General features: G+C 39.3%; 1 protein-coding gene across 9 annotated transcripts in view; it reads left to right on the top strand.

Annotated features, from left to right (window-relative positions):
- tnika (TRAF2 and NCK interacting kinase a) overlaps positions 1–25,437 on the top strand; it is a 385,955-nt gene that overhangs the window by 194,507 nt on the left and 166,011 nt on the right. For all 9 annotated transcript variants that reach the window (XM_039761347.1, XM_039761379.1, XM_039761361.1 and 6 more), the window contains exon 4: positions 25,248–25,373. In XM_039761347.1, coding sequence (XP_039617281.1) covers positions 25,248–25,373 — 126 coding nt within the window. The remainder of the gene's footprint in view (positions 1–25,247; positions 25,374–25,437) is intronic.

The raw sequence follows: 25,437 nt of genomic DNA, 5'->3' as shown, positions 1-25,437 counted from the left end.
GAGTAATTACAAAGCAATAAAAATGTCCAAGTTTCATTTGAGTAATAATCATATTCCTGGTGTGTGTCATGGCATGTTGAACTTGCAAAGATTTCCAAAAAGCAAGAAATTTGTAACATATTAGTGAAATTCAATTAATTCAATTTCTTTTCTTTGAAAGCTGTGCAGCACTCACGCTACATAGATAGTTTAACTTCTTAGGTTTAGGTTGCTTGCTACAGTGAAAGGTTTTCTTCTATTAGTTAACAAAAATCAATTAGGAAAGAATGAAATACAAGGTACATGATTTAAGTAGAGAAGTTTGAGTATGACAAAAGTATGGTCAGTGATATATGGTATGCCACCCTATTCCGGAGCATCTCTCAGTGTGATAGAGAGCTCTTTGAGTCCAGTCAAGATCCTTTTTTAATTACTCTTAGGTGTTGTAGAGAAAAGTAAAAAGTGAAAATTGACTTCCAGTGGCCTGCAGGTTTCTTATAATGCTGACCCGGAAGGGGTGGAGCTTCATGGGCAGAAATGGAAACTGGGTTGCTCATCCTCCAGTCTGTGAGCCTTAGAACTGTTGGTAAAGGATGAAGTTAAAAACAGTGCCACCTCTTTGTTCTGGGTGGTATTGTCTACCTTTTCAGAACTAGGAAGCAATAATAGCCTAATAATAATAATAATAGCCTAATAATCTGCAGAGCCGCAGAGCTGGAGAGGCATATGTCACTGCAGTTTTTAACGGCAGTTTTTTGGCAGACACCAGTAGGCGTCATCACAGGTGCAAGGTAGAGGTTAAAGACCATTAGTATACACAGTTAAGATTAATAGTAACGATGGGCATAAGTGTTGTTAAGGTTAGATGTTAGTGTGGTTAAAGTGTAGTATAGATGGTTAAGATTAGGGAAACTTAAGGGTTAGGGGCAAGTTTTGTTAAGGTTAGGGTTAGTGTGGTTACTGTACAGAATAAACGATTAAGATTAGTGTAATTTAAAGTTAGGGTTAGTGGTGTTAGGTTGTAGTATACATGGTTAAGATAAGGGATAAATTAATAATATAAGTCTGCATTGTGAAGGAGTATCGGTTACGGAACTATGGCCATGTGGCGTGTTTCCCTGAGGGTGATCCAGCTCGTAAGATCCTCATTGTTGTGGACCCGAGTGGCTGGACCAAGATAAGGGGTCACACCTGGTTGTGGCAGATAGAGGGTCATTTCCAGTGGGACTGGACTGCGTGTCTGCCTGGGGGGTTGCCAACCAGGATCCCGAGTTGTTTCGTCATGTAGTGGGTGTGGTAAAACACTGTAGCAGTGCATGTTCCCCAGTTGGACTAGACTTGATTGTTAAGGTTAGCAGTTTGTGTGGTAGTGTGTAGTATAGAAGTGAGGTTAACGTGATTTCTGTTTTGAAAGTGCAGGTTCTGCAGTTGGATGCTTCTGCCTGGAAGATGTCTGTTGGAATATTACTCATCTATACTAATAAAAGGCAAAGCCCTCACTGACTGACTGGCTGACTAATTGACTCACTCACTGACTCACTGACTCACTCATCACTAATTCTACAACTTCCCGTGTAGGTAGAAGGCTGAAATTTGGCAGGCTCATTCCTTACTTACAAAAGTTGGGCAGGTTTCATTTCAAAATTTTACATGTAACAGTCATAACTGGAACCTACTTATGTACATATATTCCGGCCATAGCCTGCAGCTCCGTCGCCGAGTGAGGCGGAGTTGCGTCTCTCATCGTCACGCCTCCCACCTAATTGAGTGCCTGCCCATATAAGGCTGTCTGACAGCGGTAATCCAGTAGCAACACTCTACCGCTAAATATTCACAGGTTTAGGGCTGTGCTTATGGAAACGAAGATGAGATGGTCAAGGTGGTGTTTGGCACTAACTCAGCGAAACTGCGAGAGAAACTTTTAAGTGCCGGGTCTCAGCTAACATTAAATAAAGCCATGGACATCGCACGAGATAGCACAAGCACAGCTCAGAACCTTCGATGCATGTAGTCCAAGCGGCTCACGTGAACTGACTGTAAACGCAGTACACAGACAAAAAGCAAGATCTCCAAAGAGTGCTGAACAAAAAGCATTACACAATTGAGAAGCCAGCAAAAGAATATGAAGTGAGTGACGCATACAAGCATATTCATCAGTGCAGCTACTGCGGAAACAAAGCGCACGGTGGAAAAAGTCAAGACAGTGTAAAAAAAAAACCCCGTGCATGCAGTGTGTGATGTCTCAAATAAAGAGGAAGACGAGCTGTTTATTGATGCAGTAAGAAAGGAATCGATGAATGAAACCTGATATCCCTACAACAGTTGACAAACACGGAATGTAACTTGAACACAACACATCCTCTAAATACGAACCTGATTGAAAGAAATAATGATAATCAAATCCTTGATGACAGCAACACTCATAACAGTCACAAAACAATTATATTGACAATCATTTTACGTTATTTTTAAAATGTTCCCTTTTCTTTTTCATAACTTCTTTAACACACTACTTCTCCGCTGCGAAGTGCTGGTATTTTGCTATATATATATATATATATATATATATATATATATATATACAGTATATATATATATATATATATATATATATATATATATATATATTATATATACACCCGATCTACATACTGTCAAATAAATGAACCACACGCCATGGCGCAACGCAAGAGGCTTTGCCTCTAGCGCTAACATCCGAGGTTCAATTCTCGAGAGGGGGTGCAGTGAGTGTGTACGCCTGATGAGCCCAGAATTAGGGTGAAACACATGTCTCATACTCTTTGCATTATTTGACAGTAAAACTATTTATATATATATATATATATAATATTATATATACACTGTGGAGCCAACCCGGACACAGACAGGCGGACATGTTGTTTTTCAACCACCACACGTTTATTTACAACTATTTACAATAATAATTATTTACAAAAGTTCAGTGCACAAACCCCAAACACAGTCCTGGCCACAATATGCCTTTCTTTGGGCCACCTTCACTCTCCTCTCTCTTGCCTTGTCCTGCCTCCACCCGACTCCAGCCTCGAATGAATGGAGATGGCCCCTTTTAAACAGTCCCTGGATGAGCCCCAGGTGTTCTCCCGGCAGCTCTCCGGGTGCCGTCCTAAATCTTCCCCCCAGCACTTCCTGGTGTGGCGGAAGGGCTGGGGTAACAGGGCCCAAGGCATTGGGCGCTCCTGGCGGTGACCACGGGCCCCTACAGGGTGGAGCTTCCATGCCCTGTACCCGTGGCCCCAGAGCAACCAGGAAGGTGGCCCCCACGTGATCCAGGGTGGGCTCTGACCCTCTTCCGGTCCCTCATGGCATCCCGGCCGGGTCATTGCCCCTGGCATCCCTGACAACACATACATATATATCAGCGCTTCCTGATTCATTTTACCCTCGCACCCCCTGTGACTGACGATGCTGATTTTGCACCCCCTTGGTTTGAGAAGAAGTATGAAAAAATATGAGGGTAACGCAGAAAAACAGATCACCAATTGAAGCTTTATGAATAATGGATACTTTATTCGCCATCAATAATTGTTTTGGTAAAGCCATACTCAGTGTAATCCCCTTCCATTTTCTAATTTTTTCATGACTAGCCATGACTAAATGAATGGTAAAAAAGTAAGAGCGAAGCGACGGTGACTTATGTAGTGCGTGTCAAGTCGATGTAAAATGCGCGATCAGATTCGAAAAAATATACCTTTTATGTTCTATTTGGATATAAGTAGGTTCTATTTAGTCGACAGAAATATCTTTGGTAGGAATTTAGTCTTTACATTTCTATGGTGAATTTTTATTTATGCAATGATGACTAAATCTAACTTACATTCCTACCAAAGATATTTCTGCCGACTAAATTAAAATTACTTATATTTAAAATTTAAATAGAACTTGAACAGATACGATAGTTCATAATACCCACGCAGCACTAAGTGAACGTAAGAGCGGAAGTCATCCGTTTGAACAAGCAGCGTATTGCACTGATACAAAATAGCCTGCCCATTTAATTATTTAGGAATGGATAGATACATTAAGATTTTGTACAAATAATGTTTTTCATTTTTCTTTCTGTGTGTGGATGTATCTGTGTATAAATATATGTATATATGTATATATGTATGTGTATATATATATATAGATGTATATGTATATATGTAGATATGTATGTATATGTATATATGTATATGTGTATATGTATATATATGTTATATATATGTGTGTGTGTATGTATGTATGTGTGTATTGTGGGGTACAGCCCGAACACAGACAGATAGACATGTTGTTTCACCACACACATGTTTATTTACACTACTTATCTACAAATAAGTGCACTAACCCAGTGCCGCAGCACCAATCACTCCTTCAAGTCCTGGCCGCACAACAATGCCTTGCTCAGTCCTCAGACCGCCTCCACTCCTCTCCTCCGAGCTCCGTCCACTTCCACCCGACTCTTGCTGTCGATTGGAGGGAGGCGGTCCCTTTTATGTACGCCCGGATGGGCTCCAGGTGCTTCCTGAGGAGCTTCCGCCGGCACACCCCTGTGTGACAGAAGTACCAACTGTGTAGCCGGAAGTCCTCCGGGTGTTCCTGCTCCAGGTTTCTTCAGGCACCGGGGCGCCACCTGGCGGTGGCCACGGACCCCTACAGGGTTGGGCCTCCAAGCCCCTTACCTGAGGCCACCAACAAAACCAAGGCGGTTGCCCCCACATGGTCGGGAGGAGGCACCAGCCCTCCTCCGGTCCCCTCGGGCGTTCCGGCTGGGCTCCACCCCCAGCCGCCCATGACAGTATATATACGTATGTGTATGTATATGTATATGTGTAGATATGTATATATATATATATATATATATATATATATATATATATATACAGTATATATGTAGATGTATGTGTGTATATATGTACATATGTATGTATATGTATATATGTATATGTGTATATGTATATATATGTTTATGTGTGTGTGTGTGTGTGTGTATATATATGATAGCAACACTCAAAACAGTGACAAAACAATTACATTGACAATCATGTTATGTTTTTTTCCAAATATTTCCTTTTCTTATTCATTACTTCTTTAACACACTACTTCTCCGCTGCGAAGCGCGGGTATTTTGCTAGTGTACCTTATAAACTTGATGTGGATTTGCTGTTAGAAAAATTGTCACCGGGCACAGTAACAACATTTTAAAGTTTTTTTTTTCTGTTTTTTGAGAAATTTGGCCTCTGACACAAAACATAACTTATATATTTGAATTGGGCTATGGTGTAGAGGTACAATTTCTACACACTGGACTAATCTGGCACAATTAAATTTGGCATACATCAAACTTATGAACAAGTCATTTATGCTTTTCTTGAGGTGTAAGTGTGGAATATTTGTAAGTTGAAAAATACAATTGGTGTCCGTGCATGTTTTCTTTTCTAAGGCCTCAAAAATTAAACCAAAAGACTAAGACTTGGTTCACATGAGCTGAGTTTTTAAATATTTTTTTTTCCAGAAACTGCTTATGCTTATTAGTTTGTTCCTCTGATATTCATGTGGCTACTGGTTTTTGGTCAAACTGATTAAATAATCAAAGCCACCTTCTGCTTTGCTTTTTAGCTGCTTACCTTGTTAATTGGCCGTAGGCTTTAGATATATCAAGCTGAGGAAGATGTAGCAGTGTCTTTTCCAAAGGACAGGACTGGATCACCTGAAATTGCTTAATATATTCCTTTTTTGGAACAAACTCATTTAAATGATGTTATTGTACAGTATACATAATGAAGAACCTAATAGGTCACATAGTACATCGGTCACTTTTGGTAATGTTAAACATTTCATCAGCAACTTTACGTATTGATCTGATCATACAGTTACTTAAAAAAAAAATGTTTGTTTGTTTTCGTTTCTTGTCTAATTGAAGGTCCTGAGATGTAAGAGCCAATTTCAGATGCATCTGGCACTGGTATAATCTGTATGAAATGTTTTACACAGTTTGTTTCATGATTGTAATAAAAAATGGTAAAATACATATTACTGTCTATGGCCTTTTGGATAATGACAGGTTTATAAATATGCTGCACTATATACTACAGCTTATTGGAAAACATATTTTTGTTTTATATTTGTGAAACAAGGAAGAATTCATGTCTTAGCATGCTTGCATTTCCTGCTACATATCAACTGAATTCATAAATAAATATGAAAAAAAAAACACAGCCAAAATTGCATCTTTTGGCAAATTACCAGCCTCCACAGTTCGTTGATGTGATGAGATGTCAGCACAGCTCACTGTGTAAGCACCTCAGAGAGAAGACATATTACAATTTATAATTGGGAATTGCATAAAGTGAAAACTACGAGTACAACATGTCGCTAAAGCCCTGCTGACGCATTGGAGCACTTCTGCTGTTCTCTTTGCTTGCGCACTTGGATGGAAGTGTTGCGTAAAGATAAATCAAGGATAGTTTTCTGTCTTTTTTTCATGCTGAGCTTCCTGTACAGCCTGAACATGATAAGTGACAGAACTAGCAATTAGTGCTACGCAGTGCTACTAATGTGTTCATTTGGAAAGCTTCTCTTTCTGAAAGGAGCCATTTTATTACAATTTACCTAAATAAGCAAGTTTTTTTCCGGTGACTCATGATTGTCCTCATTCCTTGCTCACTAGTTTCCTAAACACGACAGTAAAGTAAAAGGAGTAACACAAGGTGATTTCACTAGATAGTTCTGGTAATTTGTTTCAGAAAGTTTCCAAAAATCTGCGAAAAGAGGCATAAAAGGTAGACAAGGAGAAATATTGCTGTTTTAAACATATAAAGTCAAAAACTTTCATACAGTCATACTGTAGAGCATCTTTGTTACTTGTGGTGCATAGATATCAACCCTAAAAACACACACATACACAAAGAAGAACAAAAGACATTTCCTGAGTTTAAAACCACATACTTTTAGCCCAGAAGGTGGTTTGCTTAGCTGCAGAATTTTATGTTTAGTTAATTTAAATTCCAACTCAGGTGCCACAATCTATCAATCTTCAGTTTAATTTCAGCAACTGTAATAAAGTGCACTTCCAATTATATGCAATTGGAAATATTGCAATTAGAATACAACAAAAAATGGTAAATAACAAAACACAAAACATGGTGCAATAAAGAAATCTACCATATATACAATATACAGTATTTTAGTGTTAATAAGATTATCTGAAAGCAACAAGGGATTTTTCGGTCCACATTCTACAGCCAAACCCTAAAATATATAACATCATACTCAATCAGTGGTGACTGAATGAAACGCCACAAAGGTCAGAAGATGGCAAAGATGCAACCACTCCGAAGAGCATCAAGTGCAACCACAGAAGTTAGAAAAGGGAAAGACCATTAGAAACTGACAAACTAAAGAGTTACCACAGTTATTTAAAAAGTATAAATACTGACTCATCAGGAACTCAACAAAGGAAATGCTATGTTAATATAATGAGACTTGAATGATAAGATTAACAGGGGGTTTATAATAATGACTCTAGTTTAAGTAGTATGCTCCAAAGTGTAAGGAAGTTATTAATTCACGTTCTGTCAAAAAATGGCATTAATTGAAAGATTTCTAACACAGCAGCGTAGCATATTTTTAAAGCCAGTTTCAGAGGATTGTCGGGCAGGCACTTATGGATCCACTAATGTGTAAAGGGCTAAACAAAAACTCATGGTCACTGAACAAGCACTTGTCAGAGCCTACATTTTCTTCTGTTTTTATTGTCTTTCTTAAAGCCTACTTAAAGATAAAATTCTTTAGTGATCTGTTTTTTTCTATATTTTAAGCAAAGTTGTTAATGTCAGCTGATATGTGGTCCAGGTTTAAATAGTCAAACATATTACACAGTGTGTGTCTAACAAAAGTCAGAGAAGAACCATTTATGACTGTGAAAATAAACATTTTTAAATCACTTCTAAATGTAACTGAAAACCAATGTAGCCTGTGGCTTGTAGGGGGCATCACTAAGCCCCAAACCAAAAACATTACATTTGCGCAGACAATTCCAGGTTGAAATAAGTGTTTTTATTAACACAGTACCTCTTGACAGGTTTCATTTTACACCACACAGCATAATTCCAATCCAACCCTTTTTATTCCTCTCCTTCCTTCCCTCCTTTTCTCCTCTACTTCTCTCAGATGAGTACTGTCTTTCTCCTGTCCCTACTCTGACTCCCACATTCACATCCATTTTCCACTAACTCCCCCTATGGGATCACAACCTCCATGTTGCCCTGCAGACATCCATACAGTGGCTCTTTATAAGGGATGCTGCCACCTATTGGGTTTGGCAACCTGCACATGGGAGGCAGACTGACATTTCTTCTGACCTCCTGACAAGGATGGAGACTGCTAACCATGCCGGTCTAAATGCTTCTCCATCCTGAACTGCTGTCCACTATGTTGGCCTGCCAACCTGGTAAGGGATTCCTATCCATTGCAGCTGGTATAGCAGTCCCAGTCCACCAGTAGTCACAGTGCAACTTCATGGCTGTTGGGTTTTGGGGATGCCACCAAGGGGTGCTGTAGGGATTAGTGGTCCCTACTTTATGGTACTGCAACCTGACCCAGTAGTGTTTCTAACAGACAGTCAGTCGCGTGACAACAGAAGTACTCCTGGGTATTGCATAAAAAGTACAATATACATCTGGGCGAGTCGAAGTTTGGAGGGGACACTCACCTAGAGGGAGGAAGGAAAGGAGAAAGAGGAAAAAGGAAAAATTGTGTGAGGGTCTGCAATTATGAATTTCTTGGAGAGGTATTTTGTATAATAAATCAATTATTTGAACCTGGGACTTGTGCCTGTGCATTCGTGTGTCGGGTTTGGGATGCTGCAATGCCCCCTGGTGGCAAAAGCAACAATGAACTATCATGGCAATGCATGGAAAATTTTACCTGTAAAACCTTATAGTAGGATCAAAATACATGGTTAATGCATGGAAATGCAAACCTTTCACAGTTCTGAGATCTCATGGTAAAGTGCTGTGGCTGTGAACAATTAAGAGTATCTGCAAATGGTGCAGGATATACAAGGCAAGTTATGTAGAATGGACATTAGGAAGCCTAAGTCTAGTTTGCTACTCGAAACACACCCTGCTGTAATTGGCACATATAATATGTCAAATGCTTATTTAAGCAATAGTTCTTTTCATTCTATATAAAGCATTGGATGAGTTCATTAGCTACTTCTGAAAACTCTTTATTGCTAAATACTGAAAGTATCTCAGCAATAGACAGCCTTTTATTTGTGTGACAGAGCTAATGAAATGCAGTGGTGTTACAGCCACAACATGATATGACTCTCCATGGTTAGGCAAGCTGGTTGCTTACCTTACATGCTGTTACTGAAAGGATGACAATCCCAAAAACATTGGAGAAAACATCTCATGATCAGGTTCAGGTTCAAGTTACTTTATGTGTACCTGTAGTGAGATTTGGTTTGCAGTAGACAGGTCATCATTCATCTTGATACACATTTCACGAACTACGCAAACAACTAACACACATAATAAAAGTACTCAAATTCCAATCCGGTCCACTAAAAACTAAATCAATCAATCAATCAATACAACTTATTCATATGAGTTATTGCTCCTGGAACAAAGCTACTGTATTTTTACTCCGCTTTCTGTTAGTATGAGACTGTCATTTTTTTTTTTTTTTTTTTGATTTGATATACTTTATTAAACTCCAAACTCAAATTGTTCAAAGAGATTAAGCTGAAATTCAGCGTGCAAAGGGTGGGAGTGATCATTAAAAATGAGCCACTCCTCCGTTTTAACTGTCCGATGTAAGTGAATGGTAAATTAAATTGTGACTCACCAATCAGCCAACTACACCATTTAACAAGCTTCTATTTTTTAAAGATAGGTTCCCAAACTATGACACCAAAGAAAATGATAAAAATTGATTCCATAAAAGCATGATAAATAGGGTTATCATGATTTTGTCAATGTGAAAATAGTACTGTTTCTTCAAACAAACAAATGCTGGTGCCCCTTTCTGTTCACAACTTTACAGTTTGCTTCCAACTTCAGTTTTGAGTCAACAGTGGACCCAAGATATTTGTTAAGACTGCACATGTTCCACTGTTGGACCATTAATGGGTGAGAAAATGTATGTCTCTCTTCCTTGATATTTGTGACTGTTCTTTTAGCAGACTGTTGTTCACATTCATCCATTTTCAAATAGTCTTAATTCAATTAAATGATTATGGAGGGCTTGACCTTGTCCTGAGTAGTCTTGGGCTTGGGCTCAAAGCAAGAGATTGCAGCAGGGTACAGTCAAATATACACTGTCATGTACAAACGCATGGGAGACAGCTTAAGGGCTTGTATGATGATAATTACCTGCCAAAGCAGGGGTTGGAGCTGTGATCTAAATCCGTCTCCCTTCATCCCTCTGCAGAACGGAACACTGAGTGCCACTCCACTGTTAATGTCACTTCCATCATCTGCCCTCCTGAACCTGCCCCTTTCAGCTGAGTGACTATATATTCTCTTCTGAACTTGCATATGGATAGACGTCTCTACAAATTATTGTGTGCTGCATTATTGTGTATTCCTTCAAAACATATGGGGTCACCAATGTGATGCCCCAACTTCTTTCACTTTGTCATGTCTCATTTTTACAACACACACGCACACACAATCTCACTCTCACTCAGAAAGATCCAATTTAGAGTCATTAATCAACCTTTAAACTTAAACATTTAACCTATTGGTCCTTAAGGAGTGGAAGGAAACTGAAATCTCATGTGAACATAAGGAGAATATGCAAACTATAGGCAGGTGTGAAGCAGTGGCCACCTTTCTGTCCTTAAGCTGGTTAGGTCAGGTCAGGTTGGGTAGCATATACTGGTATAGCATGTCACCGCACCCACCACATAACGAAACAGCTCAGGATCTCGGCTGATATGCCCCCAGGCATATGCATTGTCCAGTAAACCACCGGAAATGACCAACTATCTGCTGCAGCCAAGTGTTATGGGGTGTTCCCTTGGCCCAGTCACCCTTGGTCAACAATGAGGGTCCTGCAAGCAAGATCACTTTTGGGGAGTTGTGCCACATGGCCATAGTGCCGTAACTGACACTCCCTCACAATGCAGGTATTGTGCCTTATTCTAGACTCCATGACCAACTGCTTGTTTGACAGAAAATCAATCTGGTGGTATTCAGGGATACCAAACCAGTACCAAAAGAGTCTCGTTTTCGTCTTAGGTCATTGGATATCATTCATGTCTCACAACCATGTAGCAAAACAGGAAGCACCAGGACTCTAAAGACTTGGACCTTCATTCTTTTGCAAAGATATTGGGAGCACCACACACCCCTTTCCAGTGACCTCATGACCCCCCAGTCTCTCCCAATCTGTCTACTGACTTCATGGGAAGAGTCACCAGAGACATGAATGTCGCTGACGAGGTAAGTAAACCTCTCGATAAGATCGACACTCTTTCCATAGACAGACACACTGCTGATGGCTATGATCAAAGGCCATTAAAGGTGTGGATCTTGTTTTTTATCCAGAACACTCTCAAGCCCAGATACTCAGAGTCCTCGCCCAGTCTCTTAAGAGCACCGATCAGATCCTCCATTGACTCCATGAAGATCACAGCATTGTTGGCAAAGTCAAGATCAGTAAATCTTTCTTCACCAGCAGTCACTGGATCCCACAACCCTACTCAACACTGAGTCCATGCAAGCATTGAACAGAATAGCAGCAAAAACACCACCTGACAAACCCAACTCAGCTAGGTAAAAACACAGAGGTTCTGCCTCCACTTAGCACAACACTTACAGTACCAGTGTACAGTCCTTAAGCACAATAGTGAAAAATTAAAAATGGTTCAGAATCATTTCTACTTCTACAGTCATGTTAACTGTGCTAATTGCAAATGTACAGTTTGGCAGAATCAAATGCACATAGCTTTGCAGAAGTCATGTACCTGTGCTGCTTACAAATGTACAGTTTAGTATAATGAAATATACTGTACATAGTTGTGCACCAAGGACATAGAGCTGTTCTTTATGTTCTCTTTTTTTCCTTGTGGTGAACACTAACCTCTTCTTGAATTCTGTTACTTCATTGACACAGAGCAATTTGTCTTTCTCATGAAAAGCTGACTCACTGTCTTGTCTGGAGGCCAGTCGTTCAGTGTGCAGGGTTCTGTTTTTTTTATGCCACATATGCACCCTGTCAAAAGCAGCACTGGTGTCTAGATGACACAGAGAAAAATAAATCTAGCCCCCGCAGAGCCACACTAGCAGCATGGAAAACAATGAGCCAAGATATGGAGGGTTGGACCATAAGGGAAATTATTCAAGGGAAACAATTAGTAGTTCATTTGCATTTTCAGAATATGCATATCTTGGCCCGGCTTGGTGCCCTACTATTTTTTTTTTTTTCATAATCAGCATTCTAAAATAAGTACAACGAAAATACATTTCTGTAGGAGGTCAAAATGTTTTGATTCAAGATGTAGGCAGCTAATTGCACATTCTGTAGTAAGCTTACCATTTGATTAGAGGGATATAATTTTCATGCACAGCGACTTGAATATGTGTACTGTACATAGTATTATTAGGGAAATTAGCTTTTTGTCCCATGAGGCTACTCACCTAACAGATACAAAAATAGTCCAATAACTGGGTGCAGGGAAAATTCCTGTATGTTTTAGCTTGTTGGTATACTGCTAGTATTCCACCAGTGCTGACAGCTGAGCAAAAATAGTACAGTATGGAGGGACCAGCTAATCTAGACTAGGTGTTCCCAACCTTTTTTGCCCTGTTTATCTCATAACAAGGCTATAGATCTGTTACAAAGTTTAGAACTGGTCCCTTTTTAATAATGTGTTGGTGGGTAAAATGTAAAATGGGTCACTAGGAAGCTATTCTTAAAGTGTGATTTCTTATTAGACAAAAACTATGTATTCATATTTTTGGTATGCAACTCTGCACACCACTGATGGACTAATTAATGTACAGTCACCACCGTGTGACTTGGACTCATCAAAAAACAAGTGTCACATGTTGAAAACGTCCATATGACAAAAAGTGCTGATTCGGTTTTGACATACAGTAGATAGCTTGTGAGGCAGCACTGAAGAAAAACCATTGAAGTTTGGAGGTTTTCAGTGACTAATCTTTTGGTGAATGATGCAAGTTAAAATTATTCATCTAGACCAGGGGTTCCCAACCTTTTTGCCTTATTTACCTCGTAGCAACTTTTTAAAAGTCATTCTACCCAAACCCTATTTTGTTCAGCAATCTCATTTTATACTTCTACCATAATAATGATAAATAAGGGGAAGGTTGGCAGGAAAGGCACATGGCCGTAAAAGTCTTGCGAAAACGTATATGAGAGAAATCTAGTAAAATAATCGCAAACTCATATAAAATAATAGATGTAGCTACAGAAGAATAAGAAGATAATAAAGTGCTTGACAAAGGGAAAATTTTGAGATACTATTTTTAATCTTTTTATTTTAAGTTCAGATAACAATAATAACAGCGCATAATAATGCTATTTCCCTTATAACAACTAATGATGAGCAGATACCAGCATACCAGAACGAAATAGACGATGAGAGTAAATCAATTAGTGAGATGGTTGTTCTTGCTTCTCAACTATGACTTTGGATATTCTTGGCCCAGCTGTTAAAAGAACAAGTCTCATGTTGTCTTTAGGAACTAATAAAGATATTCAAGACTTCAACTTTTTAAAGCAAATTTATCCCCCTGGGTAGGCAAAATTTACCCCCTGGGGTTAAATTTACTCATGGTTGGGAACCCCCCTGACCTAGACCTTAATCTTACAGCCACCAGACTTGTCGTAGTTACACCAAGCTCTTAAAAGTACTGGTTCTTTAATGGCATCTCATCTTTCTTATTTGGGTTGTATGGTTGCTCATCGAACTAGTGCTTTATAAAGCACCATTTCATTCTAGGAACAGTTATTTGCATTTGAGATAGGTTATTTGTGCTTTGAAAAATATCATAATGTGTAGAAAAAAACTACCTAGCAATGCACTAACAAATTAAAAAAACTGGACTTAACCTATTTTATTGTATTCAGTAAGAGTCCTTTTAAAATCGTGACTTTTTGATATTTCACAGATCTGTTACCATCTAGTCGTGTTTTTTTTTACTGTGCTGAACATATTACAGATCTATGTAAATAAAAGTTGTTTGTGGAACATTCATGAAGATAGGTCTTCTGGGAACCCTTTGGCATCACTCTGAAGGACCACTTCGGGACCTCTTTTTTTAAGAGTGCATCGGGCCCCCTCATACTTCAATGAGCACCAGTTGTACATTCCCATTTTTGAATTTGCTGTCACCGCACACTTTACACATATAAGACATTTGTTTGTTTTAGCACTTTGGTCCCTATCTGTCATCTCTCAGCGTGTATTATTTGCCATCTGAATATCCTTTAAAATATTTACAAGAATTCTATAGGAGTCAATTGCACTGAACTATCTTACACAATGTTTGTTTCCTTGTGTTTGCAGCACATATGCAGTCAAACTCCAGAAGAACAGAAACATTTAACGGTGCCCAGAATATATGAATACAATATAACACACCACTTACCTATTAAACTAAAAATCCAAGATACTGTACTTGTAGAAAAAATATATTCATTCAAAGTCTAAATCCTCTTTTTGCCTTAACACATTCATAAGTGTCCAAAGTCTGTTTTAGAAACGTGCTGCTGTTACCCAATGCTTTCAAGCTATGCCTAATAAATTGTATATGCTGTGCCACCAAATGTAAAAGTGGTAGTAGGGTGCCTAGGAGAGAGTCACAAGGCTGATAATAGTTTAGGAATAGTCAAAAGATATAAAAACAAGACACCGAGTAATGAAACTACAGTTAGATAAATGAACACTGAAGAGCAGCACCAGCAGCAGCACTTAAAAGAAGAAACTGAACATGAAATATAAGTCTTTAGGCTTGTTTTTAAATTTGGAGACCATTTTGAGATTTTTCATAATTAACATTAGTGCATATTTAAGTTCACTGGAATTATATTTGGTATATTGCATATAAAGTGGTTGTTTTCAAATATTTCTATTAAACAAAATAGTCACGGCTGAATATGACTCTTTGCATATGTATGTGATTCTCCATTTTTTAATGTACTGATCATAACAGCCAACCCCAACCCGAGTACCAATCCCTCTGTGTGCTCTTGGTAGGTTGCTACTTTGGCCTCCTTTCTCTGTTTCAAATGGGCTACAGTACTCTATATCCCTAAAGGACATCATAGGACAGAATTGACAGTAGAATAAAATATCAGGCACTAGCAGCATTTAGTTTCCCTGAAACCGTGATATGAACAAGACGCATACTTATAACTACTTATGTAAACTGTTTAATTTAAGTTTGTAGAATTTATCATGCAAATTAGAATTCTTGAGTCATTTAAGGCTCATTTTGTTCACATCTTTCTCAATAAAAAAATCAGAAACGGTAACTCCAAAGGATCTGTCAAATGAATTTTCGCTATTTTCTAACAAGAATAATTAACTTGATAAGATATCAATGAATTACCCTGTCTTTTGAATGTTTGTAGATAAAGACTGCATATTGGCTATTTATTGTCTGTGTATTTGGACCCTTCTTTATCTAATTCTGCATTTTTGTCAGAACTATCTGATCTGCTTACCACCTTGAGTCATTTGTACTACTTTCCTGCTCTTATTTTATTTTAATATTCATATTGTTTAAGAATTCCTGAGATTATTAATTCATGGCAATACTGAGCTCATTGACCTTGGTGCTCACAATCATGGCACACATTTAGTTTAATATGTTCAAATGGGTTTGCAGTTTACAACTTGATTGTGATTGATCTATAAATTTAAATTGATCTCAATGGATCTGAAGATTGTTCTGTCACTTTTCTGTAACTGATAAATTAAGACCTTTTGTAATCTGAGATCCTCCTCCTCATTATGTGATTTGTAAATACTATAGTGTCTCTGAGTAAACGAGTGTGGAAGATGCACTCTCTGTAACAGTTCACCCGCCTGTCAATCTCACGCTCCATTCTTCCCTCACTCGTGAACAAGACCCCGAGATACTTGAACTCCTCCACTTGGGGCAGGATCTCTTCCCCAACCCTGAGAGGGCACTCCACCCTTTTCCGGCTGAGGACCATGCTCTCGGATTTGGAGGTGCTGATTCTCATCCCAGCCGCTTCACACTCAGCTGCGAACCGATCCAGAGAGAGCTGAAGATCACGGCCTGATGAAGCAAACAGGACAACATCATCTGCAAAAAGCAGTGACCCAATCCTGAGTCCACCAAACCGGACCCCTTCAACACCCTGGCTGCACCTAGAAATTCTGTCCATAATAGTTATGAACAGAATCGGTGACAAAGGGCAGCCCTGGCGGAGTCCAACTCTCACTGGAAACGGGCTTGACTTACTGCCGGCAATGCGGACAAAGCTCTGACACTGGTTGTACAGGGACCGAACAGCTCTTATTAGAGGGTCCGCTACCCCATACTCCCAGAGTACCCCCCACAGGATTCCCCAAGGGACACGGTCGAACGCCTTTTCCAAGTCCACAAAACACATGTAGACTGGTTGGCTGTGCTGCGCCCTGATGACCTTTATAAGATTGTCTTATTAATTTCATAATTGTTGCATACATTTTGTGTCATATTATTACTTATTTTGCTTTTTTGCATTTATATTTTTGGTGCTTTTGTAGATTGTGTCATTTTGGTGAGCAATGTGTTGCCAGTGTACAGGAGCTTACGTGTGCAAATCCTAGATGTGAGGCCACATTGTTAGGGAACCACAAATGTAAAAACTTACCAATTTCCAAATGATAATAACTGAAATCAACTGAAAACTTTTAGCAAATGCTATAAAACTAAATTATACTTACTGTATTAAGAGTTAAAGTTTGACTTCATGCCTTGGTCTTAGTTTTCATTTAAAAGGGAGCAGGAATGATAAGATTAAGATTGTTCGGGTAAGGTCAGGTTGGGGAGCCTGCACTAGTACAGCACGTTGCTGCACCCACCACATGACAAAACAGCTCGGGATCCTGGTTGGCAACCCGCCAGGCAGACACGCAGTCCAGTCCCACCCTACAGAAATGACCATCTATTTGCCACAGCCAGGTGTTATGTGGGCATCCCTTGGCCTTGTTCAGCCAATCAGGTCCATCAACAATGAGGATCCTGCGAGCTCACCCTTGGAAAAATGTGCTATATGGCTGTAGTAACTAATGATCCCTCACAATGCAGGTAATGTGCCTCATTTGGTACTCTGTGAGCAACCACTCATTCGACAGAAAGTGAAACCAGCGGTACCCAAGGATTCTTCGAAGAGACACAGTACCAAAGGAGTCCAGTCTTCGTCTCAGGTCACTGGATAGCGTCCATGTCATATATTAAGACAGGAAGCACCAGGACTTTAAAGACTTGGACCTTTATCCTTTTGCATAGATATCGAGAGTGCCACACACCCCTTTCCAGCGACCTCATGACACCCCCTAATGCTCTCCAAATCCATCTACTGACATCATAGGAAGAGTCACCAGAGACCTGAATGTCACTGCTGAGGTAAGTAAATATCTCAACACTCTCTACGCAGACAGACGCACCGGTGATGTCTGTGCCCAAGAGGTCATTAAGGGCCTTGCATACATGGTTACTAGAATTATATTTAAGGTATGTTTTTTTTACATATTGTATATATTTAGATCCAATACTTAAATGAAGAATATGCCCCTAAACTGTTGGCCTGTGATTTTCAGAACATCAATTTGTGTTCCAGTTAAGAAAAAAAACTGCTGTAAACCTGGGCTAGTAATTTTTCTTTCTGGTCACAATCACTGGAACATGCTGTTTTATTTCGGCTGTGCTTTTTCCTTACCCCTTACAAGTGTCAGTCAAGATTTTAAAAAACAACACAGCATGAAACCTGCCTTATAGTCACAAATAATTTTCCTTGCCCTGCTCGCTGTGGGCAGTTAGGTACACAGAATCTCCTTGACCACAGTACTACACCTCATATGGTTAATCACATATTGATTAGTGACAGCGTTCATTTGGTCTCCCTGTACTTACTTTTATGTCATACCCAACCAACAGGCAACAGACTGCTATAAATGGCCTTAACTCCCCAACCTCCATTGTTCAATACACAGTACTTCTGCTTTTGTATTGTTTGTTTGATTCTTTGTATTTGAAGGGTATATGTTTAAATGTAGAGGGGTTAGTCATGCTGGTATACAGTACAAGAGACAGGAGAAGGCCAACTCTATTCAGTTCATGACAAGCTCTGGACTGTTTCTGTCAACTGCCATCTATTTGAATGCTTTTTCAAAGTACAGTGGAACCTTGGGTCATGACCGTAATTCGTTCCAAAACTCTGGTCGCAACCCGATTTGATCATAACCGAAAGTAATTTCCCCCATAGGATTGTATGTAAATACAATGAATCCGTTCCGGACCATACGAGCTGTATGTAAATATATTTTTTTTTAAAGATTTTTAAGCACAAAAATAGTTAATTATACCATAGAATGCACAATGTAATAGTAAACTAAATGTAAAAACATTGAATAACACAGAGAAAACCTTGAACAGAGAAAACTAACATTGCAAGAGTTCACGCTATAGCCTTACGAATCACTTGCTGTAAATACTTTTTTTTATGAGTTTTAAGCACAGGGAAAAAAATTAACATCTGAAAAATATATACAAAAACTAACCATAAACAACCAAGAAAATTAACCTTGTATGAGTCGAGTTCTGGCATGAAGGGAGTGAGGAGGAACTAGGTGGAGAGGAGATTACAGTTTTGAGGTAGTCTGTGACAGTGCAGGTTCACTGAATGCTCCCATCTCGCTTCCGGGAGCCCTTAAACCCGTCACCATCAGTAATGTTACCGATGAGTACGACAGTGAGGCACTACAATGGAGCAATCGGATGGTGCAAAAAGTGCAAGTGCTTTTATTAAAATCAACAAAACAACAATCAAAAACAAAGTCCAAATTAAATAAAGTGCAGTGCTTTCAGAAACCTTCAATAAATAAATGATCCCATAAAAATAGAACTGAAGTGGAGGTTAAAATCCAATAGAAAAAAGTCTTCATTAAATACAACGAGATTAAAATAATGCTCGAAGCAGTCTTTAAAAATAAGCCCGGTGCATTCTTTAACTGCCTTCTCTGCCTTCTTTAACTGCCTACTGATGCTCTCTCTCTCGCTCGCTCGCTGCACAGGGAATGCACAGAGAGAGACTAAACATGTGCGGAAATCATTGGCACGTACGAACCGGAAGGGAAACTGGCTTGTTCGTCACCCGAGTGTGTGGTCGTGAACAGAATGCAGAAGTTTGGCAAACTTTTTGGTCGTAACCCGATTTGTATATTGTCCGAGACGTTCGTGACCCGAGGTTCCACTGTATATAAAAGATGGAATAAGCACATAGAAAACTTCTCATTCTTTGTCAAGGTCAATGTCAATTTAGTTATATAGCACATTTAAAACAACATAAGAATGCTGTGGCCAAAGTGCTTTACAATAATAGAATAAAAGAAAACAATCAAATAACACAAATAGAAATAAAATACTATGAACATAAATAAAATAAACTAGCCAACCCGCGGCGTAGCATACGCCGCATAATCAGGCCGCTTTTTAAATGATTTTTAAGCACAGAGGAAAAAATAAACATTTGAACAATCCGTAATTTAATAAACCACTAAGAAAAGTAACATTGCAACATTGCCCGCTACGAACCAACATACAATTGTCCAAGACTGAAAACCAGAGGAGCGCCGTCGCGCTTTCTCCTTCCAAAGCGAAGGACGGGGTTGAACGGCGCTCGTTCAGTACGCACTGCCCGCTTATGTGCCCGCCCCCAACTCCCTACCTGAGTCGCTTTTGTCTGTGTACAGTCCAGACGCACCTGAGAGTCACGTTGACTGTTAATTTTCCAAACACCGCCTCAGTCGGTTTCCACGTTGATTTTTCATTGTTCTTTGCGGTTCCGGCTGCTTTTTTTTTATATATATTCCACCAAGTCACCCGACCATGGGGGGCTTTACAAAGGGCAGGGACGTAGTCAGTGCGAGCGTATGACCCGCACGTACTGGGAATTTCTCGTTCGTGGGGAACAATTGGAAGCCACGGTCTCCATCACGAATGGGGTTCAACGGCTTACCCATGCTGGGTAAGACACACGTTGATCCATTCAGTATAGCGCGCGTGCAGTACCGGACATACAAGTGCATCACAGACCTGTTAATGCTCAATCTCACTTGGCTGAAAGCCACTTGTCCCTCTAAGAATTTGGACGCCGACCGTTGTTGGGTCGTGTAACTATTTAGCAGGCGGGAGTCTCGTTCGTTTTCGGAAATAACCAGCCAAATTGCTCCACCAACTAAGAACTGCCATGCACCACCACCCACAGAATCGAGAAAGAGCTATCAATCTGTCAATCCTGTCCGTGTCCGGGCCGGGTGAGGTTTCCTGTGTTCAGTCAAATGAAGCGAAAGGCTCCACACCTGGTGGTGCCCTTCCGTCAATTCCTTTAAGTTTCAGCTTTGTAACCATACTCCCCCCTGAACCCAAAGACTTTGGTTACCCGGTTGGCTGCCCTGTTGCGGGGCCTGCATTGGTGAAGCAGGTGAGATGGTAATGAAACAGAGGCACAGGGCTTATTGGTTTTTAAAGACTGCTTCCTTCATTGGCTTTTAACCAATGCACGGAACGAACCAACACACAATCGTCCGTGCGGCGCTCAGGGTGGAACGAGAGGAGAGGAGAAGGACATCCACTCCGCTCCCTCCATCATGCTAGTCTGCTGATTTCTCGTTCAGTATACACTGCCTGCTCATGTGCCCACCTCCAACTTGTCACTCGAGTCGTTGCCATCTTTGTACAGTCCAGATGCACCTGTGACTCACGTAGACTTTTCATTGCTCTGTGCGGTTTTGGCTGCCTTTCTATATATAATCCACCAAGACACCCGACTACGGTGGGAGGGGGGTGTGTACAAAGTGCAGGAGTATCTAAGAAGACGCATGTTTGTCGCGGATGCAAATTGCTGTATGTAGCGTGTAAAACAGTTTGCTATAGTGCACGCGGTCGTGCGTAAACGAAAACTCATTTTTTAAAGACTGCTCACTTCATTGTGTTTTAACCTAAGTTGTAAAGGATTGTTTTAAGTATCTCATGAGATACCCCTCGCAAACAGTTTTACACGTCGCATATGATGATTCACCTCCGCGAGAAACATGTCTCTATTAACAGTCAACGTGGGTCGGAGCTGCATGTGACCTCTACGACAGACGAATATAAATGACACCGGTTTTTCTGTGTCGTCGCGCCTGAGTTGGTGGGCGTGGCTCTGTGAGTTGTCGTCGTATCCAATGGTCTTGGAGTTGGTGGGCGTGGCTCCTTCCTGCGTGCGCCATAGGTGTCTCACTTGTCGGCGGCTTAGTGAATCCACGCCCCTTCCGGCGTGCTTTCCATGGTTGTCTTGCCTTAGTGAATTATATATATACTGTAGATAATAAATAGAAGTAATGTTATATCATCACAATGAGGAAACTATCAGTTTTACTGAAGGTCACGGAATGCAAGTGAATAGAAATGTGTCTTTAATCTTGTTTTGAACAGTTCAGTTGTAGATGACTCCTTTATATGATGAGGTAAAGAGTTCCACAGGCAAGGAGCAGCATCTGCAAAAGCCCTGTCCTCTTTGGTTTTACACTTGGTATGAGGGACAACAACAGACGACTGACCACAAGATCTAAGCACTCTGGATGGCTGGTATAAAACACACAATTCAGATAAATAGGCAGGAGCAAGCCCATGTAAAGATTTAAAAACTAGCAACAAAATTTTAAAATCAATTCGAAAACTGACAGGCAACCAGTGTAAGGAAGCTAATATTGGAGAAGCAGAGTCATACTTTCTTGCCCCAACCAGAAAGCGAGCGGCAGCATTCTGGACCAATCCCAGAATACAGTGAGTTGCAGTAATCACGGCGAGAAAAAATAAAAGCATGAGTAGCTTTCTCAAGATCCCTAGAAGATAAAAAAGGCTTGATCTTACCTAATAGACGAAGCTGGAAAAAGCAACTCTTGCCTACATAATTTAGTCAATAAATAACATTATAACAAATAACATTGTCAAGTGAAATGTCACCCATACCTTATTCGACTGTTTGTTCAGCCTGTAATGAATCCTTAGCATCTTAGACTATATTTGTTAATTTTTTGTATTTTTATACTTGTTCGGTATTATTTATCATTATTCTTGGCCTGATACAGTTAATACCCTTTTAGTCAATCTGTTTGTTGGCTATAGCTGTTGCCAGTCTACTGACATGGAAGTCACATACAGTATAAGATGGTAGCACAGCTTCAGCCACCTTGGTATTTAAATTCTTTACTCTTTTGTAGAAACTTAAGATTTTGTGATAAGATCTTAGTATTATGACTTTGTTTTGCCTGTTTTGTGGTTTTGTCTTTTGCGTCTGATGTCGAGGTTTGTTGTTTTCTGTTACTTACTGACTCCTACCTTTGCCCAAACTATGACTCTGCCAAGTCTCCTGCATGTTTTGCATCTCCTGTTCATTTTAAAATCACTCTTCAGTTCTTTTCTCCCTGTCTTGAGGACATATTCATTGCTATCCAGCTTTGAAATTTTATTAGTCTTGTCAGAGTGAATATTGTGAATCCATTCTTGTTGGATGCAAGACCCTAGTGATGTACCTTGACTCTGCACTGAGATGAAGTCACCATACTTTGCTTAAGGAGTATGAAATATCAGTATAATTAGAATAAAGACTTTCATTTAAAACTCATATTGTCAATGTTAAAAGGCTGCAAATTCTTGCTCATAGTTATCCTTTTTCCTCTTTTTTCAACAGTTACTGAAATAATATATGTTTGCATTTATGTTGCCTGTTCTTGATAATAAATATTCCTTGCGTAGACTTGCACCCAAATAAATTAACTGTCTGAACAGGTTCATAGTTCAACAGCCTTTCTTCTTGACTCAGTTATATCACGTTATGACGTGAACTTTACCATCTCGCTGTTAAGGACAGAACAGTTGGTTTACTTGCCATTGTTGAGCCACCCTCACTGTGTATTCCTTGCAACACTCAGATTGTGTTCTCCTGATTATCCCAATGATAATCTTTACCTTTTTCAAAAAATTATTTTTGTTCAATCCTTACAATCCTTATGTTTTCTGCCATGACCACACATTAAATAATGTTAAGCACTTACTGACAGAGGCAAAAGGTAAAATGGTCAATGCAAATACACTGCATATGGATAATAAATAAGGTGTTCTATTTACCTTTATGTTTAAATTCATATTACACTTTTATTTAATTTAATATTTGCTAGAATATTATGAAACATGATAACAAACAACAAGTATGAGAAAGCTTTAAGTATTGAACATTACAGGTTGGTACCTCTGCCAGTTTTATTTTCAGTTTTATCGCGCATGAAAAAATGGGAAGATAATTCAGAAAACGAAGATGGCATTTGTGGACACAGCTTATTTAATTTTAAAGTAATAAGAAGAGATTCAAATTGTTAGTCTAAAACAATATAAGTGAAAATCAAGAAGTAAAATGGCATTATCAACTTTTGCACTTTTGTCCTCTCGATAAAAAAAAAAAAAATTCTGCTGGAGGATCCTTACAAGCATAATGAGAAAGCATGTAGGATCAGAAAAGAAAGTAAGGCAGCCAACACTGACTGTTGAATGAATTTGTCACAACTCATTAATCATCCAGTCAGCATAAAAAAACAAGCTTGATAATTTTAGGATTAAATATGCAGTGCATTTCATGAAGAATAGACAATTATTGTATTTAATCTCAGTGAACTACAAAGATAGGGCAGCCCTTTTTAAAATAAACAAATCTGTGTTAGTGTCCATTTTAGTTGGCTTCAAGACTTAGAATGCTAAACTGATGACACCAGCTTGCAATAGTGCTTGACGAATTCTGCAGAATGCTGGTTGAGATGCCAGTCTGCTAGGGGAATTGTACGGAATTCTGGGCAAGATGCCAGTGTAAGCTTACAGCATTCCTGATGAGGTTACTAGATAAGCTGGTTGTCTGAGCTCATCATCTTTCTCTCTTTGTTTTTTTAGTAAGGTGCCAGTTTTATCGTTTGATCATCCAGTCCAAGATGCTGAAACAGGGCTGGCATGTGCAAAATCTGATTCTGTTTAGAATGCTGCAATAGGCGCTGATCTACTGTAACCTCACCTTTATCTTGTCCAGGTTTCTGGCAGATGTGCAATTGTGAGCATTTTGGCTTTGTCTCTCTTTCCTTGCCCGTCATCTTCTTTCTGTGGTAATTTATGCTTCAGGATTATTTTGTGCCACTTGAATTATTATTAATTATCCACGATACCTGTCGCAGACAGATAACAGAATAATTAAAAAAATGTTTGCTCTCTCTTGTTTTACATGTACTGTCCGTGCCTTTTCTCTGTATTTGTATATATGTGAATATCTCGTAACTGGCACCCACTGTCTTGAGTCAGTTCCTATAAAGCCTGCATGTCATACTCTTTCATTATTTTCAAGGCCTCCTTCTCACGTCCTGACTGGTTTTATACTTGCCATCTTTGAAGGTGACTCTCTGTGTGTGACTCATATGCCTTTACTCCTATTTGTGCACCTCACACTTGCAATTCCCCATACAACACCAAAGCCAAACTGACCGTTCAAATTTCTCTGAGAGAGTGATCACACAGACCTTAACATTTTACTATATAGCAAATTTTCCTTCATAAAATTGTATAGGTTGGACACCACTCTGCAGGAAGTGTGTTCATATTTGCAAGTTAAGTGATACTAATAAAACTGAAACCAAATAATAATACGACCATTTCTTTGAAAATCTTGGAAAACTAATCTTGTATGGTAAACATGGATAAATTTTAACTTTCCTGCTTTACTTTAATTTTCAAACAATATTTGAAGGTATTTTTGTTAACTCCTTTTTATATGTTTATATTGTCTTATATTGACTCTGAGCGTGTTGCCCATCCTATGCTACAATTTTCACGCATGTAAATCATTAAACTGATCTCTTTTAGTGGAGAGCAGGCCCGCCCCAATCTGAGAAGAAATTGATTGTACAACTGTACTATGAAAAATTACTAAAATGCTCTATCTGCTTACACCTACAGGATGAAGAAGAAGAAATCAAGCAAGAAATTAACATGCTTAAGAAATACTCTCATCATCGCAATATTGCCACTTATTATGGTGCATTCATTAAAAAGAACCCACCAGGAATTGATGACCAACTTTGGGTATGTATTTTCTGTTTTTTTCCTTCACAGATTTTTGCAATACTTACTCATTGCTGCTGTTCAC

The sequence above is a fragment of the Polypterus senegalus genome, chromosome 1 (assembly GCF_016835505.1).
Source record: "Polypterus senegalus isolate Bchr_013 chromosome 1, ASM1683550v1, whole genome shotgun sequence".
NCBI lineage: Eukaryota > Metazoa > Chordata > Cladistia > Polypteriformes > Polypteridae > Polypterus > Polypterus senegalus.
The sequence above is the reverse complement of the archived record's forward strand: the minus strand, read 5'-3'. Positions and strand labels throughout refer to the sequence as shown.